This window comes from Grammomys surdaster, unplaced genomic scaffold (assembly GCF_004785775.1).
Source record: "Grammomys surdaster isolate TR1022 unplaced genomic scaffold, NIH_TR_1.0 126531, whole genome shotgun sequence".
In the NCBI taxonomy this organism is placed as follows: Eukaryota; Metazoa; Chordata; class Mammalia; order Rodentia; family Muridae; genus Grammomys; species Grammomys surdaster.
In genome coordinates this window covers 13,039,746-13,058,076 of record NW_021621323.1, presented here as the reverse complement: position 1 = coordinate 13,058,076, position 18,331 = coordinate 13,039,746, and the positions used below count along the sequence as shown (strand labels likewise).

Sequence of the window (18,331 nt, the reverse complement as noted above, 5' to 3'; positions counted from 1 at the left end):
CCCGGGCGTCGTCGTACTGCCAAGCCCCGCCAGGGGGAGCCGCGACCTCGCCTGTCTTGCCGCGTACTTCTGGTCTAGAGTTGTCGAGGCTCAGGTGTGGCCCAAAGGCCGCGCCAGTCCCATCGCCCCAGGCTGCAGGAGCCCCTTCCCCACCTCTGGGCGCTGGAGGAAGGCCGGGTGTTGTGTTGTAAAAGCTTTCTCCGCCCGGCGCCTCTCCTAGGCGTGAATGAGTGAGGGGTGGGGAGGGGCGAGCGGGCGAGCTGGAGAAAAGAGGCGCTGGCGGACTGAATACCTCCTTTAAATTACTGCTGACACCTCGGTTCCAGGCCCCTAAAATCTCAATCAACAATCCATTAGAACTCAACAGGAGTAAAACTAAATCCTCGTTTAAGTGTATTTATCCGATCTCCTTTCTCTCTTTCAAATGCTAAATCCATTTCAGCATATGCCCCTTCTTTCTCTCGCCTTTTTCTCAAGACTGGCAGCCCATACCTCTCTTGTAAATATGAGAGATGCTAATCATATGACATATCACGTCTCCGTCGGAGCCGGAATAAAGCCTTCAGATTTGGGATCATTGCCTCCAGACAACAGCTTCATCAGCCGGAAAGTTGGTTTTTTTCTCCTTTCCTTCAACTCTCAATCCCCTCTTTGTCTGGAGGAAAATGCAGCCGACTCGAGCTACCCAGGCCATATGGTTCACTCTGTATTTTCTTAGTTGAATTCTGAATTGTTTCTGTGACTTGCGAAGGTTTTTTTTTTTTTTTTTTGGAAGTGCATATAAAGAGGTAGGAGAGCTACTTGTGCGGGGAGCGCTGCCCGGCGCCCCCTCCCGGCCGGGAGCGCCAGCTCCGCCCAGGCCTGCACCAACAGAAGCATTAACTCAATGTTGTGACCAACTGCAGAGCTGGTCGGGCGGCAGCGTGGTTCGCTCCAGGTGCAGACCTGGCGCCTCTCTCTTGACTTGGCACATAGAACGCGCTGGAGTAACACTAAAGAGAATAAAAGAATGAGCAAATCAGCTTTATAGGTGTGTGTATGTGCGCGCACGCGTGTGTGTGTGTATGCCCTGAATTGATGGGGAGGGGGCTTCTAAATATCTCTTTGGCCATCTGAAAATTAATTATCCCCTCTCCTCTTGCCACGCTGTATTGCAATACACATCTGTATTGTCTTCATAGCAGATACTATTTTCAAGCCTCTATAGTTTAAACAAAATTGTATGTTTGAATGTTAAGTTCCTTGAAGCTATGGACCGGTGCCCATGTTGTACACCCCAGCGATTCCCTGGGCTGGCCTAGTCCTTGGCATGCCTCGATGCTCTTTAGTGTATACTTGAATGTAGGAAGTGGGGACGACGCAATGAATAAATTACATACGCATCTTATTTCCCCAGCGTGTAGTTTAAGAAATCTCGTCCGCTAAAACCCAAACTTATTTACTCCAGCCTCACTATGTAACAGATACCAGCAAGAAATAACACTATTTCTACCAAAGTTTGTAGGTGTTAGTTTTTCTTGATGGGAAAATGGGGGTGGGGCGGTGGAGATCAGCTTTCAAGATCTTCATCCATTTCTCTGAGTATGTTTTGTGTTTCCCAGGTTGGAGACAGTTCCTGAAGGCAGCAGGCTGCCAAATTTCCTTTCTCTCTATCTCCTAACACAAACCCAAAGAGCCCTTTCACCAAATCATTGCATTCTACAGAGGTGGTCAAGCTAGCACGGCTTTTCATGAAACGGAGAAAGAAAAGGGTCCTTGAAGTTTAGAAGATGCCCAAGGAAAGTCCTTGAATGACATCAAAAGAATGGGTTTCCATAGCTGTAGAAGCGCGAGGGCAGTGTATCCGCACAAAGGGGGACGGGGCACCAGGACGGGCCCACTGCTCTGTCCCAGGACAATTGGGTCACTGAAATAGGGAATTAATTACCATTGGAGAGTGGGCAGCCCATTCAGTACTGGCTGAGTTTTATTAAACGCCAATATAAATAACAAAACAACTCTTGTGGCTGCACTATTCCTACACGCCAAAGGAAGGATTATGCCGGGGATTAACATCTTAAAGTCTATGAGACTTTCTGACTCAGGGCTCGGGGCTGGTAATCGCGTTTGTCTCCTGGTTCAGCGATTAGTGCTCTTTCTTGCACTTTCTCTGGATAGCCAATGTCCCTTTTTGCAGGCACACAGGCTGAAGAAGGAGGCTTTCTCTCCCTGGAAGGTCCCCCAACTTCACATTCAGGCTGTTCTTTTCCTTTTACCTGAGTAAAACAAGCATGGAGCTAGCCGGGACCGGCAGCATCTCCTTCCGCGAAAAGAGCATGGAGGAGGGGTTGGGGGGGGGGCATAAAGGATGAGAGTACTCCAGGCTCTGCTTTTTCCAGGGCCTGATGGGGAAAAGGGAGCTCCTAGACTGGGCCCTGTCCGCACTTACCAGGCCTGGTGAGGCAAACCGGGTCACCCGTGTAAACTTGCGGGCATCCGGAGCACGCTGCGAGGCTTGGGGCAGTGGTCTCAGGCCTGGGAGAAAGTCTCCTTTGACCTCGGTTGTCCCTGGCTGGTACCTCCGACGCAGAAGGAGGGGGCTGGAGCCAGAGCAGCCTTGTAGTGGGGGGCCCTCCAGGACTCGGTGGAAGCCGCACCCTCCCCTTGCCGGCAGTAACTAACCTTAAGGTCGCAGGGTTATTTTACAGAGAAAGCTAATTGTTCCCACGCTAGCATCTCCAGCTCTGGAAACTGCATCTCTACCCTCAGCGGAGCCTAAGACATCCTACAGATAAAAGATACCCAGGATTTGCTAACTTAACTTTCTCTCCGTCTTGCCTCCTTTCGGACAGCTCACTCGGAGGGTTAGGATTCAGGCTCCACAGCTAGCTTTGCAGTTTGTTTCTGCAGAGTGTAGACACGCGCCCTCCTGGCGTCGTCGCGGGATAGCCACGGGTACTCTGAAGGAAGGTCTCCCTTTTTTTACGCCCCAGTAGTCATCTGTTGAAAGTCTGGACCATTTGTCCTCTCTCACCACTTGTGAGGTCGAAGTGCTGACCTCCCCACAGAGACACCTACCCTAAACTTTAGGGCTTTGGACCATCACAAAGTTCAAGCTTCTTAGAAGGAACAAAGGTTTTCTAAAGGTCTCCACCCCTCCACCCCTCCCCTTACTTCAATTTTTTCTCCAGCTACACGCACTAGGCCTCCTTTCTTTCTAAGGCTTGGGGACGATTTTAAATCACTGGGCTCCCATTTCTTGATAACAGCCCGCTTTGAGCTTTTGTTCTCTTAAAGTAGGATTGCACACTGAAAGAGGGACTGAAGATGAACAGTTTGACCCTTTAGGACAGTTCACGCTATGGACAGGCGCTGCCCCGGGTCGCCATTCTCGCCAGGGCTATTCACGCGCTCCCCACCCCCTTCACATAGCATTTCAGCCGGATTTCATCTACACAAACTTTCAGACCACACAAGTGCCTCTTGAATTTATTTAAGTTAAAAGAGTGCTGAAAGGGTCTAGCTGAGGATGTTTGGCGTCGGCCACGTCTTCACAAAGCTGAATCCAAACCGAAATTGCCGGTTCAGTTTCCCAGTAAAACAACACAATGCCGAACAATTCTGCTAGCCAACCAACTGAGCGGACCGGTTTGTTGGCTCTGGGTTGCACAGTACTGTGAACTTGTCTTTGAAATTCTTCCTTCTTTTTTGAATAATATTTTATAGTAAGAAACATGTATTGAAGTGTTCTAGTATTAAGAGATGGCAGAGAGCTGGAGGTCGTAACACAGGGCTTTAGTCTCAGAATCCAGTAGGCAGAGGCAGGTGAATCTTTTGAGACTTTGAGGCTGTCCTGGTCTACAAAGCAAGTTTCAGACCAGTCAGAGTTATGTGGGAAGACCCTGTTTCAAAAAAAGTTAGAAAGAAAAGATTTAGACAAAGACAGGCACAGAAAGAGCAGCTATTGTTTCAACATTTTTACATCTGTACTTCACACAGTAACCTAACACATACCCATTGCTTAAGGCAAACAAGGAAGTTCTTACTCAAAAAGTGAAGATATATGAGCCCATGATATCTTGGTATTTAAATGACTTAGAGACTGATAATACTAGTATCTGAATATGTACACAGTGCTAAGTTTCTTGATAGCTTTGGGATGCTTTGTATACTCTCCAAAACAAAATAAAATTCATACCAAGAAACTTGCAGCGAATCTGAACACTATTTCACCATTTGTCAGCATCTGCTCAGGAAATTCTGTATGCATTATTTTCATAAACCACAGTCAAGGTGTGAATTTGTCCTTTAAAAAAATCTATCTGTTCTATTTTATATGTTTGAGTGTTTTGCCTGCATGTACGCGTGTCTGCTACATATGTGCTGGTGTATGTGAAGGTGAGAAGGGAAGAGAAAAAGCCAGAAGAAGGTGTCAGAACCCCTGGAACTGGAGTTTGGGATGATTGTGGGTCACCATGTGGTGCTGGGACTCGAACCCAGGTCCTCCGAAAAAGCAACAAGTACTGTGAAGCGTTGAGCCATCTCTCCAACCCTTTAGGTGTGGATTTGTCAAAGGAAGTCATATGCATGCTCAGGGACTCATAACACCATAAAATGCCAGGGGGATAGGAAAAAAAAGTGGGGACTCAGACACCTTGGTACTGCTAACAAGCAATGAAAGGATTGGATTATGTGTGTTTCACTGGCACTAAGTGTTAGACGCAGCTTGATATCATTGTTAGTTGGGGCTGCACAGACTCGTAACGTTCCTTTTAAAGCTTTAACTGAATTATGATTATGTTCTTCTGCCAATATTTTGCCATTAAGTCACCCAGCACTGCCTGGCTAAGCAAAAAGAAAAAAAGAAAAAAAAAAGAAGCAACTTGCCCAAAGAGATATGTTTCTACTGATACCCAAATAAGCCTCCCTTTGTTTTCGATTGCATTAATTTAGCAGCTAGTCTTCCCTGGTAGGCAGCCCCCGTGGAGAGGTGGAGCTATCCCGAGGCTGACACAGCAGGTTCCTCTCATCATTCTGGTATTTGTTTTTAATGGTCTTTGATCATTTCATCAGATCCTACTGTTCCCATCCTTTATTCTATTCAAGTTTATGAACAAACACAAACTCTGCATCCACTCCCACATGTTCCCTCAATACCCATCCGTCCAGCCAAGGCCAAACAGACCCTTAGTGGGGGTTCTTTTAGGAGCAATTGCAAGAGTGGTTAAATGTTTGGTCTCAATGATAACTACGTATAAAATATGATTGTGTGCACCTGCAACCATGTGGGTTATGCTATAGCTCACACTCCAAGTCTATATTTTGTCTTCCAGAATGTTCCACTTCCTGCGAGTTTCTAGGCAGAGCTAGAGACTCAAAAGAAGAGTCTCTGAGAGGGCCAGATGCTGCATGCTGAGGACTTGGAGTGTGCCTCCCGTGCCTTTCCATTATCTCAGTCCTATCTACAAGGGAAGCCAAAATGTTCTGAGAGAATCTAGCGGGAACTAGATGAAAATAATGCTTTTCAATTTAGAAAATCTGCTTGGGGGGGGGGAGAAATGAAAGCAGGTGTCAAAAAGTAAACTGAAAATAATTTCAATTTGACAGAGAATACTGAAGGTTGTGTTGTTGCAAAGATCCAGACTATTTCCCCTGATGCTGATTTTGCTTTTCCTCACTCCAGGCTCTCCCATCCTGCTCCGTTGCCCTCTGAGGGAACTTAAACTCATGCAAACCATGCCAACACCAACAACGCTCTGGCTGAACTCTTCTCTGAGATTCAGCTTATCTTCAGTCCCTACAAACTAAGGAGCCAGAGACCTGCGGATAATCTCTTTCTCTGGCTCTGGTGGACTGCTAAAGCCCCTCCCAAGACTCTCCTTTCATCCTCGCAAAAAGGAATCCTAAGGGATGAAGGTCACAGATGACACTCCAACCCAGGACTCACTTCTGGGACTCTGGTTCTGTGTCTAGTGAGAAGAAGGGTGCTAAGGGGGAGGCACTGACGAGCAATTCAGAACAAGTTTCCTCTCAAGTACAGCAGGGCGCTACAGCTCGGGTTGTTTTCTCCTCATTGAAAAAAGCAGAATTGGGAGGATCGGACCCCATGTCGCAACAACGCCCCCCAGAGCGGAGCAGCGGTCACACAAGCGTCAGCGTGGCCCACTCGCTCATAAGAGCAGCAGCCCTCCTGCCTTTGCCACCCACACAGGAAGCCACCCTATAGTATCATCTGGCTCTAATCTGTTGTTGATATCCATCTTCTTCAGCACCAGAAGCCCCCCCCCATTATGTCAACGCGTGAAGCCTTACTGAGTCTCAGGTACAATGGGGTTGTCAAGTGAGTGCGTTTATTTCTTTTTTAAATGCCCATCAACTGCTCTCCGACCGATTTCCCCTTCTAGGGGACGTCTCTGTGAACTCCTACTGTTCCCCAGCCAGTCATACACGAGTTTCTCTAGAACTCAACCACACTCCCTCACAAAGTGCCTACTGCCAGGCACATGTATGTATCCCTTCCCTTTCTTAATCAGACTAAGGCATTTAAAAAACCGTTTTCTATATGATACAGCCCCCAAAGAGGCTTTGCCAAGAGATGGCCAGCAGTATCACCCGGCTGGCTTCTCCGGGATTCTGACTTTCACTAAACTAATCCCGAGGCTCTGGTCGCCAGTGAGGCCCGGCTGAGACCGGTGGTTCGCGTATGCGAGCATCCGGGCAAGGGCAGCCCCTGCTGTCTTGAGGACCCGGGCGGGAGCAGTGGTCGGGGTGCCCCCTCCCCCTGCCATGGGCCCCCAGCGCTCGGGCCCCTAATGAGCTGCTGAAAAGGAGCGGGCTCCGGTGCGCGTGGCTCGCAGGCCTCCCGGAGTCCGGGGAACACTGATTGGCCAGCTGCGCCTCGCGACCTCCTTTCATTAATAAATTAGCGGCACGCTCCAGCCGAGCGCGAGCCACCAATCACAATAGACAGCGGCGGCGACAACAGCCGCAGCTTGAGCCACTGCCGCCGCCGCGGCTTCGGTAGCTTGGGCTGCAGCCTGGAGCGCCAACAGGAGCTTTAGAACCATTTTATGCTGATTAGATAAAGGGGGGAATGGAGGGGCGGGAGTGATGGAGGAGGAGGATGGATGGCCGGGCCAGGGGAGGGGGAGAGGGACTAAAGAAAGGGAAAGAAATGAATGATGATAATACGATGAAAAGAATAAGCTGGGGAGGGAGAGCGGGGGACCAGGGGGTGCAGGACTGGCGGAGGAGGAGAGGGCGGGGGAGGGTAGGTGAGGAGGGGGCCCCCGGGGCAGATCTGATTGTTTTCTTGGTAGTATATAAGGGGTTTTAAGGAGAGTCGTGTGCCAGACACGCAGCCACTGAACCACAAGCAGCTCGGCTTTAACTGGAGTGCCTGGGAGTCGCGTGCCAGCAGCCTCACGGCCAGGGACTGACTGACAGACAGACACGCACGAGCACCACAACACACGAGACCCGGGCGGGCTGCCGCGGTCGCCGGGGCTCTTGGCAAAGTCACCCAGCAGAAAGGCCCCCCCGCAGAGGTGCGCCTAGGAAGCGCCAAGCCCTCGGCGCGGAGGACACCGTGCTCTGTTCCAGGCTGCGGGGACATTCGGACACACACCAGAGCAGCAGCTGCGCCGCGACACATCTGGAGCCGCGTAGGTAAGTGTGCATGCCGCGGTTCTCAACTTCTCAGGCAGTGTCCCCACGCAGGCCCACGTCGCCCATACTAACTCCACCGCTCTAGACGCAGTGACTTCCGTGACCGGCAGAAGGTGGCTCGAGCCAGGGGCGCTCCTCCCCAGCTCTATTCTCGCCATCTTCGCGGATGCACGTGGGGGGGGGGTGGTAAGGGGACGCGCCAGCGACACTTCGCCCTGTCTGTTCTTGGAATAAATTTCATCTGCCTCTTCTTTCTCAGGATGTTCGTCAAATCCGAGACTCTGGAGTTGAAGGAGGAAGAGGAGGTACTGATGCTGCTGGGCTCGGCTTCCCCGGCCTCGGCGACCCTGACTCCGATGTCCTCCAGCGCGGACGAGGAGGATGACGAGGAGCTGCGCCGCCCGGGCGCCGCGCGTGGGCAGCGTGGGGCGGAAGCCGGGCAGGGGGTGCAGGGCAGTTCGGCGTCGGGTACCGGGGGTTGCCGGCCAGGGCGTCTGCTGGGCCTGGTGCACGAGTGCAAGCGTCGCCCCTCGCGCGCACGGGCCGTCTCCCGGGGCGCCAAGACGGCGGAGACGGTGCAGCGCATCAAGAAGACCCGCAGGCTCAAGGCCAACAACCGGGAGCGCAACCGCATGCACAACCTAAACGCGGCGCTGGACGCGCTGCGCGAGGTGCTGCCCACCTTTCCCGAGGACGCCAAGCTCACGAAGATCGAGACGCTCCGCTTCGCGCACAATTACATTTGGGCGCTCACCGAGACCCTGCGCCTGGCGGACCACTGCGCGGGCGGCGGCCTCCAGGGGGCGCTCTTCTCCGAGGCGGTGCTGCTGAGCCCCGGAGCCACGCTCGGCTCCAGCGGGGACAGCCCTTCGCCATCCTCCTCCTGGAGCTGCACCAACAGCCCCGCGTCGTCCTCCAACTCCACGTCCCCATACAGCTGCACTTTATCGCCCGCTAGCCCCGGGTCAGACGTGGACTACTGGCAGCCCCCACCTCCGGAGAAGCATCGTTATGCGCCTCACCTGCCCCTCGCCAGGGACTGTATCTAGAGCTGCGGAGCTCCCTCTCTCGTCCTCTACCTGGCCCTCTTCCCATCCTTCTCTTGTCCCCCACCCTCCACGACCCGGACTCCACTTCACAGAGCAGAGGTGGCCCTTGCAGTCCCCTCGGCTGCTGGTGCATTCGGGTGCGGAGATCCGCTCTGATTTATTGAAGATGTGAGGATTTATGGTCAAAGAGGATCATGGCGTGCGGGGGTTGGGGTGGGAGTGGGGGATAGGAGAGGGGACTTCGCGAGACTGTAAAGACACTGAGAAAAAGTACCATAACTAACCAGTGTGCAGAGCCGACTGACGCTCCTCCCCTCTCTCCGAGCTGCTGGAGGACTCCGTCAGGCAGTTCGTGTGAATCTCTCAGAGGGAATGCAACTGGTCCCTGTGATCTTTTCACCTTCGTTTCTACATAGAGATGTTAATGTCAGTCGAAAGAAATGTATCTTAGCATCTGAATACCGGTAATAATATTATCCACACATTTGTAATGGCTGGCATCTGCTCTATTCCCATTGCTGTCTGCAGGCTGTGGGAATTTCACCTGTCAAACCAAACTTTCCCTCTCTGATGTGCACTTTGTTTTTTTCCCAGATTCGTCACAATGCCTATTGTCCCGCCCTTCTCTTTTGCTTTTTTTTCTCCATTTTGCCATCTGTCTCTTATGATTTATAAGGGGAAAAACTTGTTTTGTTAGAGGGCCAGGTTAGAAGTCATTGTATAATTTGTAGGCTTTTGTAAGGATTGAATGCAAGCGTGGAAATTTAGGCTGAATTCTCTATCAAAAGAAAAAATGTGAAGGAAAAGGGAAAAATCAGGAGGGAGGATTGCTTCATGCATTATTTATCTCGACCTTTTAGGGGAGAAGGAACTCCCTCATCCTTTCAAGAGATTAAAAATAAATCAACAGTCTGAAAACCTAAGCAGACACGGGGCATTACCAGCATCAGCCACACACGTGTTTCCTTCTATTTATTTTGAAGAAAAATTTCATGGGAAAAGTATGTATTTTTTGTATATTCTACAGAGTTTATTCTAGTATGTATTTACAGCCCGAAGAACAAGAAAATTGTTTTGTGATTAAGCTATAAATAAAGTATCTAATTTTCATAAGTTTGTATTGAGGTTTGGCTATTGTGTTTTTTTTCTAAGTTGGCTTTTAAAGCAGAATGAGTTGTATTTTACTAAAGTTCTCGAATATTTAACTGAGTATACTTGTATTTTGAGTAATGCTTGGTGTTGAATTTCACTAGGAAATTAAAAAATATGGAATCATATTTGAAACACCAATACTGAAATTAAGAGTATATGAAATTCATCACAAACCCACATTGTACTTTTAAGAAATCACTCCTTAACAGTAGGCAGATCTCTATGAGTTCAGGCCTGGTCTACATAGTGAGTTCCAAGCCAACCAGATCTACACAGTGAGACTTTGTCTCTAATTAAATAAACAACTTAGTTGGGGACAAGTTTCAGTGGTAGAGCACTTGCTCAGAATGCCAAAGCTCTGGATATTTAAATAAATAAATACATTCCTGGGCAAAGAAGAGCAAAAATGGGGATCGTAAATATGTCACAAAAGGCTCGAGGGTTCAGAAAAATCTTGATTTTAATCGTGGTTGGTTGGGTAGGCTGTAGTGCTACTCGTCTTTAATCCCAGCACTTGGGAGGCAGAGGCAGGTGAATCTCTATGAGTTGGAGGCTAGCCTGGTCTACACAGTGAATTCCTGGACACAACCAGGGCTATGTAGAGAAACAGATGCTGCATATCTGTTAAGAAAGAAAGAAAGAAAGAAAGAAAGAAAGAAAGAAAGAAAGAAAGAAAGAAAGAAGAAAAGAACAGAAGGAATGAAGGAAGAAAAGAAATTTCTTGGTAGTGTGCAAGTCTATTTTTTTCTTTTTTTTTTGCAAGTCTATTTCTTGCAGTTAGCTTCTTTCAGCCTCACTTTTCTTTTCTCTTCTTCTTCTTCTTCTTCTTCTTCTTCTTCTTCTTCTCCTTCTCCTTCTCCTTCTCCTTCTCCTTCTCCTTCTCCTTCTCCTTCTTCTTCTTCTTTTTCTTCTTCTTTTTGAGAGAGAGAGAGTTTCTGTCCTGGCTGTCCTGGAACTCATTTTGCAGACCAGGCTGGCCTTGCACTCACAGAGATTTGCCTGTCTCTGCTTCCTGAGTGCTGGTATTAAAGACCTGTTCCTCACCACCATTCCTGGTTTGCCTTTATGACAATTTTAAAACTGAAGGGATTGTGTATTGATCCCTGAGGACACCCTCTTCCAGCTTTAACTTGTGAAATAGAACATTTTTTTCCCTTTCTAGTTTATTATGGATAGTTGGTTTTATATTAGGCACTGTAACGAGCTAGTTGGCTGCAAAGGGCAAAGTTCTAGAGAAAAGGAGACATTCCGAGTTAGTTCAAATGCAAAGAGTACACAGAAAGAAATAACTCTGCTTTCTAATTTTGTTAAAGTTACTTGAAGAGGTGGCAAAATCTCTGTGACTTACACCTCATTCTTTAGACAATTCAATGGTTGAAAAATGACCAAGTCAAAATTGACCACATTCAAGAATTAAGCCTAGATGAACAGATGCAAAAAGAAGGTCATGCAATTTAAAAAAGGTTTTTGCCTTGAGCTAAATGCTCCATTCCTTTCCGTAGGAAAATCACTGCTTCTTTGGAGGTCTCTATCTGATACTCTCTACACTCATAGGGATTTTTTGACATTTAACACTTTTAATTTTTTTATTTTTAATATTTATTTTATACACGGGGTGTTCTGCCTGCGTGTGTGTCTGTGCGCCACGTTTGTGCAGTGCCAGAAGAGAGGGTTACCACCATGTCATTGCAGGAAATTGAATCTACACCATCTGGAAGAGCAACCAGAGCTCCTAAAAGCCACATTTCCAACTCCAGTGTTTAATATCATAATAACTATATTTTCTTCAGTCAAAGGAAGACTCAATCCAAAGATTGTGTTTAACTTCCATACCAGACAAAAGAGGACCTGTTTGACCCAGCTCCTTCTTGTGAGATGCTAGGAACTGAATCCAGTGTGTCATGGATGCTGAGCAAGCACTCTACCATCGAGCTGCCTTTCCCTCTCAAAAACAATTCCTTATTTTTCACGATGTGGTGATGATATGATATGGGTACAAAAGTGATATTTTTCTTATTCACGTCTGTGCTTTTAGCAATTAAAACTCTAACCGGCAAGCAGAGGAGTGGCAGTGTCAAAGTTGGAAAACAAACGTGTCGGTCTGTTGATGATGGCTATGGCCATAAGCTTCCTTTAGAAACTGCCTGAAGAAATAGCAGTTGAGAGGGTCCCATAGCCAGGTGTCTATGCTCTAGGTGAAGGCCTAGGCTCAGCCACTAAGGCTTGGAGTGATGGCAGCATAATACTGATGACTCAACCCCAGGCAGACCCTGGCAGACCCACCCCTACAGTTTCTCCAGGCCCAGAGGTTTGCCCACTACCTGAAGGTGCACGCTTGTGGGATGTCTACACACAAGCACCATGTTCTACATGCCAGGCATTCTTGCTTAGCACTCCAGGACCCTCCTCTAGCTCTTCCTGCCCATTTCATTACAAATTGTTATACACCAAATTTGGAGCTGTTGTTTTCGTGGTGTCTAATCACCTTCAATAGTGAAAAATGCTGTCTCAGGCAGTGGTGATGGCTCAGTACAGAACATGCTTGCTGTATAGCAGGACCTGCATTTGATCCCTAGCACCTAAGTTTTAAAAAGCCAAGCGTGGTAGTCCTGTTATAATCTCAGCATGGGAAAGAGAGAGAACAGCAGATTCCAGAGCTTTACTGGCTGACCAGTAAAGTCCAATCTGTGGGCTCAGGTTCAGTTCTATTTTTTTCTATTGAACACACACACACACATACACAGAGAGAGGGAGGGAGGGAGAGAGAGAGAGAGAGAGAGAGAGAGAGAGAGAGAGAGAGAGGGCGCTACCTCTGTAAATCAGATCTCTCACAGAGATCCTCTTGTTTCTGCCTACTGAATGCTGGGATTAAAGGTGTGTGCCACCACTGGCAGCCCTTGAGATTTTAATTTAATTACAATATACCTCCCTTCCTTTACCTCTCACCAAACCCTCCCATATTCCCCTCCCTGTTCTCCTCCAAATTCATGGCCTCTTAAAAAAAAAAAACCTAATTGTTAATTGCACTCATACATGTATATTTAATACACACATATAACCTGTTCCATCTGTATGATGCTTCCTATATGTATGTATGTATGTATGCATGCATGTATGTTTCCAGCGCTGACAATTTGGCACTGCCAAACCTATTAGTGTGTTCTCTACACCCATAAAGTGTCAATAACATGATTGCTGAACAAATATGACACCGATGAACATACCAAATGGAACAGAGAGCAGCAAAGGAGGCCTCAACCCTACACACAGCCTCGGTTTGAAACAAAACAGTAGCAGCGACATGATGAGGAAGAGTCTTGATGTTCACTTCTATCTTACACACACACACACACACACACACACACACACACTCACACTGCTGTTCTTTCTGGTTCATTTAGCCCTGAGAGTTCACAAATCACTGTCACTCTCAAAACGAATGGGCTGAGGCACAGTCCTCCCACATCTTTGTAAGAACGAACATAGGCACATGATGGAAGCTGCTGCTGCATTTGCAGTTGGCACCAAAGAGGCTCGCTCGCTCGCTCAGTGAGGTCATGGGGAGCTCACTGTCTCACGGATGTGGGAGCACGGTATTCTATTGCAGCGGGCTCTAATGAAGTCAGATTTCAAATGCTCTTCAGTGGACAGTACACTGCACCGCTGTTGCTAGATCTTTCTACCAAAGGGGCTTAGCTTCGGTTGGGTCCAGTCGTCACGGGACAGCAGGGGGCTCGACATTGGATGCATTATTTGTTCTAAAGTATAAAACCTGCCTGAGGCTGAGAAGGGTTAGAAAGACCAGGACTTGGCTCAGAGATGAGCCTGATTTCAGAGGAGCGGCCAGGGCTTCTGGGAGGTTTCAGGGTCTGGAGGACAGGGTCGTCAGTGGCCTTGGCCACTAGGGCTTGTTCGGCGGGATAGCTCGGAGGCCTTCACGCCCACGCCGGACTCTGCAGCGCCACCGGGCGGTCGGGGTCGCAGGTGTTGGGGCTGCGGAAGGGCCTGTCTGGCAGACTAGGCTAAGAGCTGTGGCGCCCCTCAGTCCCGAGCATCTCTTGCATCCCACTGCCGTAGGCGGGTAGTGACTTCTGGGCACCGACACCTGGAACCCGTTAAAAGCTCCTTCTCACGCTGGTCCAGGCCCCCCCCCCCAACCCGCCTTGGGCTCCCAGGCAAGCTTTGAATGTATTAATTAAATAAAGCAGGCTGCCCTTGAATCGGGCCAGTGGTGGGAGCTCCCAGGAGCGTGAAAGTCCTGGCCTGCGAATCAGCAAAAGAAATGTGTGAAAAGAGAATTAGTGAAATTAGGTTAGGCCAATAAAACGTGAGGGCTGCAGCAACCCTCCTTTCTCGCTCCCCAAGCCTGGGGCTAGAAGGGCTATCTGGTCTGAGCTATTGTTTCCAGCCCTGGCAGGGGGTTCATTGTGTGATAAATAATTCCCCCTCCGTTTTCTTTTATTCTTACTAAAAATGGGTATTTGCATAATCAGCGCTTTGATGTGGCCAGAAATCAGAGGTTTGGTGTCCCCCAAGTCCGCTATTGGGAATGAAGCAACAAAGCTAGATCCAGATCTTTCTTTACTTCTCTGAGAGTGTGTGGGGTAGACCGTCTCTAACAGCAACGTTAAGCCTCTGCCTCCCTTTTAAAAGGCTCTACTTTAATGATTAAACTTAAGGAATGTCCAAAGTGTGGGAGTGCGTGCGTGTGTGTGTGTGTGTGTGATGAACGTTCTCAGCCCTCTCTGGAGGCTTCTCCCTTTGGATTCATTGTCCTCCGGAGTTTGTTTTTCAAGGCTCTTCAAGTGGGGGCGGGGTACGACTGGATTCAGGGCGCCCCACGTGGCTTGGAGAGGGTCCCCACAGGGGTCCCTAGGGACCAGAAAAAGCCAGTCTACGGTAGTGAATCTTTCTGCATTCCCCTCTCCCTGGCGTTTTGTTTTCCCAGTTTGGTTTATCCAGCCAAGATGGACAAGGCTGACTTAATGGAAGATCCGGATCAGAGCAGAGATTCAGTCCTGGTGTGCAGTCTGAAAAGGGGCGGGAGAGTTCCCTGAGGAAGTAGCTTGGGGGCAGTTTTAGAGGGTGTCCTTCTCGGAACAGGAGAGACCCAGTCATCCGGAAAGCAGAGTGCCAAAACCGGTGTGTCGAGCTATTGTCATTCCCGCTGCAAGGTGGCGTGAGTTGGGAGGCTGGGTGGGAAAGTTTCCTGATGGTGCAAGCGCTGTAATAAATGGCTTTTCCTGCTCCGGGTATCAAGGTCTGGGGGTGGGGAGGTGGGGACCGGTTTGCCTGCTATCTCTTACTTTCTCAGCTTTTCCAGATGCTCAGAGCGAGAAGGGGGAGAATAACGGCTTAGGTTACTGATGGAGTGCTCCTAGGCCAGGCCCAGCTCAGCCTTCATAAGACCACCGTCTCTCACCAAGCTCAAATGGATGCCGAGTAGCATCCTCTGGGGCCCTGGGAACATCCTCGCCAGGGCTGTGTTCTGCTCCCAGCCCTCTCCTCACCGCCCTGGTTATCATTCTTCAGGTGGCCCAGCAGCTTTGGAGCTCAAATCTACAACAGTGGTCCCGCTCACCTACGCTCTATTTACTTTCTGATGTTTTTCTATTTTACTCTTCAAGGCTGTAACTGTATAAATGTTTGGCTTTCTTCGCATTTACTTTCTAAAGTGGCACAGGCTTTTAATCCCAGCACTGGGAAGACAGAGGCAGATGGATCTCTAAATTCGAGGCCAGCCTGGTCTATGGGGTTCCAGGACAGCTAGAGATACCCAGAGAAACCCTGTCTCGAGCAACAAACAAACAAACACCAAACAAACAGCAAAAACAAAAAGAAAGGAAGACAGAAAGAGAACAAAGTCAATACACATTAGCAGAGAGAAAGACAGGGTTCCTCTGTTCTTCTGAACGGTCACTTATCCTCAAGATTGGACTTAGGGTATTGGGGCTGCTGGAATGTGGCAGACACTACACACAGTACAGGGAATGCTAGAAAAGAAGACCAAAGAATTAAAGCTATTTCTAAAGACACTCCTGGAAGGGAAGCTGTTCGGACTGTAGGTGGCATTTGAAAGAGACATCTGATGGATTCAATCACCCAGTAGTCCACAACTCCCCTAGCTTTCTAAGGAAGCTGACACCTCCCATTTGTCCCTCCCTCTTGTAACCTTGTATGCACACCGTCGTTGTCATTTCCATCTCAGTCCCCTTTGCTCTCTACCTGGAAGCATGCCTGGAGACGTTACATGGTAAAGAGCCCAGATCTCTCGATTGTATTTGATGTGGAAACAATTGAAAGAGTGAAACCCCTAGAAAATGGAAACAGGAGTCCTAAAAGTGAGGAGTGAGAGCTGGTTTCCATGGCAGCAGCTTGCAGTAAAGCTTAATTCCATGTGACAAAGAGGTCATCTTCCTTTTCAAACGTGTTTATGATCCTTTTGTGTATTGTATTTTGGCATAAAAGCTTGTGTGCCCTGACAGGGCTCTGCAGGAGTCTCTGTGACTCTCAAGGGGGTTTATTGCCTCTTTGGTATAAGAATAGCAGAAAGAAGACAAACCAGTGCCACTGTGACAAAGGAGGGACCCTATAGCTTGCCATTATTTTCCCCCTATAATAAATAAGTCTCAGTATGCACTGAAGCAATTAGAAAAATGAGGAATTTCTTTTTTTGCGTTTTCCAAGACCTATTGCGTTTACTGAAACATCCATGTAAACACATACAAAAAGACAGACGAAACCGAAGGATAGGAGCTCATTTACAACTTGCTTTCCTTGGAAAAGGAATCAAATGTGATACAAAGCTTTAAACATGCTTAGGAAGCTTTGTAGCCAATGGTTAAGTACCAAGTTGAGAAGAATGCTGCATCAATTCATTTGTGCTTACCCTATGCCATAGTAACTAGAACATGTCCACACCACGTGTTTTTAAATCAAATTGATCTAAATTAGTTCTATACTTTGTACTCTCAACATTACAATGTTACCAGCTTGGCGATAGATAAGAAAGAAACATTGCATTGGTGACACCAGAATGCTCCTACAAGATCCTCCCTTCAAAATCAGTTTCTCTTGATTTAGGAGGGGGTGACTTTAGACTATGTCTGTGTAACAATGGACACATGCACAGGCAAGGATTTCCAGTGGAGCCCTTGACAGGATCGGCAATGGACCGCCATCATTTTCTTTCTTTCCTTCTTCCTCTTTCTCTCTCTCTCTCTCTCTCTCTCTCTCTCTCTCTCTCTCTCTCTCTCTCTCTCTCTCTCTCTCTGGTTTTTCGAGACAGGGTTTCTCTGTATAGCTCTGGCTGTCCTGGAACTCGCTCTGCAGACCAGGCTGGCCTCACCTGCTTCTGCCTTTCAAGTGCTGGGATTAAAGGCATGTGCCACCACTACCCGGCCATCATTTTCAATAGTTGTGGAATGCTTCACCAGACAGACATCTTCAGCTACCAGAAAACTGACTTTGATTATTTTGTACAAAAATAATTTGAAAAGGGTTTTTGGTGCAAGTTGCCTGCATTCTTGGGTACTTTAGACTCTCATGCTCTGCAGCACTGTGGAGGAATTCTTTTCTAGATGCCAAAGAAACAATGTATTTTTCAGGATACAATTGTTTTGTGCTACAACAAGAGCAGCCGGGCTGCACAGGACTCCTGGCAGTAGTGCCTCCTGGTCTGCACAGTCCTCAATGTTTTGGGGATATTGCCTAACTCCCAAGCATCACGAGAGCAATGACCACAGACCTGGAAAAGCAATCTGGTGCAAAACTGCTAGTCATAGTTTGTTAGGTACATGTCAGTTTTTTTTTTTATCTTTCCAAATAGACATCATAATATGTTTTTTTTTCAAGTATCCTTTTCTTATCTCAGCAAAATGAGTGAAACCTTGCACAAGGACATTTCAACTACGATGTTTCCACATCTTTGGTGAGCATCTATTTCTTGAGCTTCACACTCTTTATTTGTAGTGCACCTTCAAATCCTAGAGGGTTCTTCTCAAATCCAGGGGATTAGGGGCATTATAATTGTGCCTAGTGGCATGGTACACCTATAATCTTAACATGGGCAGAAAAAATATTGCTTTTAAGGCCAGCCTGGCCTCAGTACTGATGCTCAATCTTAGAAAAACTAAACCCCAGCAAGATGGAGTATCATTAAACAAGGTCATATATATCACTCAGATGTTTCTGAGCCTCATAAAATTTTTGTTGTACAAAGACTCACCTAGTTTCCTTCTGTACATTAAAAAATCTATTATTGTTACTATTGTCTGGATACGTCATGTGTATGTGTGGCACATGTACCACAGTGCATGTGTGGTGGCCAAGTTTTGGGTGTAGTGGCCAAGGTTTGGATTTGTTTTTTACTTTCTACTCCTGTGTAGGTACCAGGAGGTTCAAACTTAGGCCGTCAGGTTTGGGTGGCTAACACCCTTTACCCACGGAGCCAGCAAGATGGCTTGTTCCATTGGGCTGGAGAT

The 18,331-nt window shown here is 47.9% G+C and overlaps 1 protein-coding gene across 1 annotated transcript; it reads left to right on the top strand.

The window, feature by feature from the left end:
• The first annotated feature begins 7,327 nt into the window (after positions 1-7,327).
• Neurog2 (neurogenin 2) lies at positions 7,328-9,809 on the top strand. The gene is made up of 2 exons (XM_028760341.1): positions 7,328-7,647; positions 7,907-9,809. The coding sequence occupies exon 2, from the start codon at positions 7,908-7,910 to the stop codon at positions 8,694-8,696; it is 789 nt and encodes a 262-aa protein (XP_028616174.1). The 5' UTR covers positions 7,328-7,647; position 7,907; the 3' UTR covers positions 8,697-9,809.
• The last annotated feature ends 8,522 nt before the right edge of the window (positions 9,810-18,331 follow it).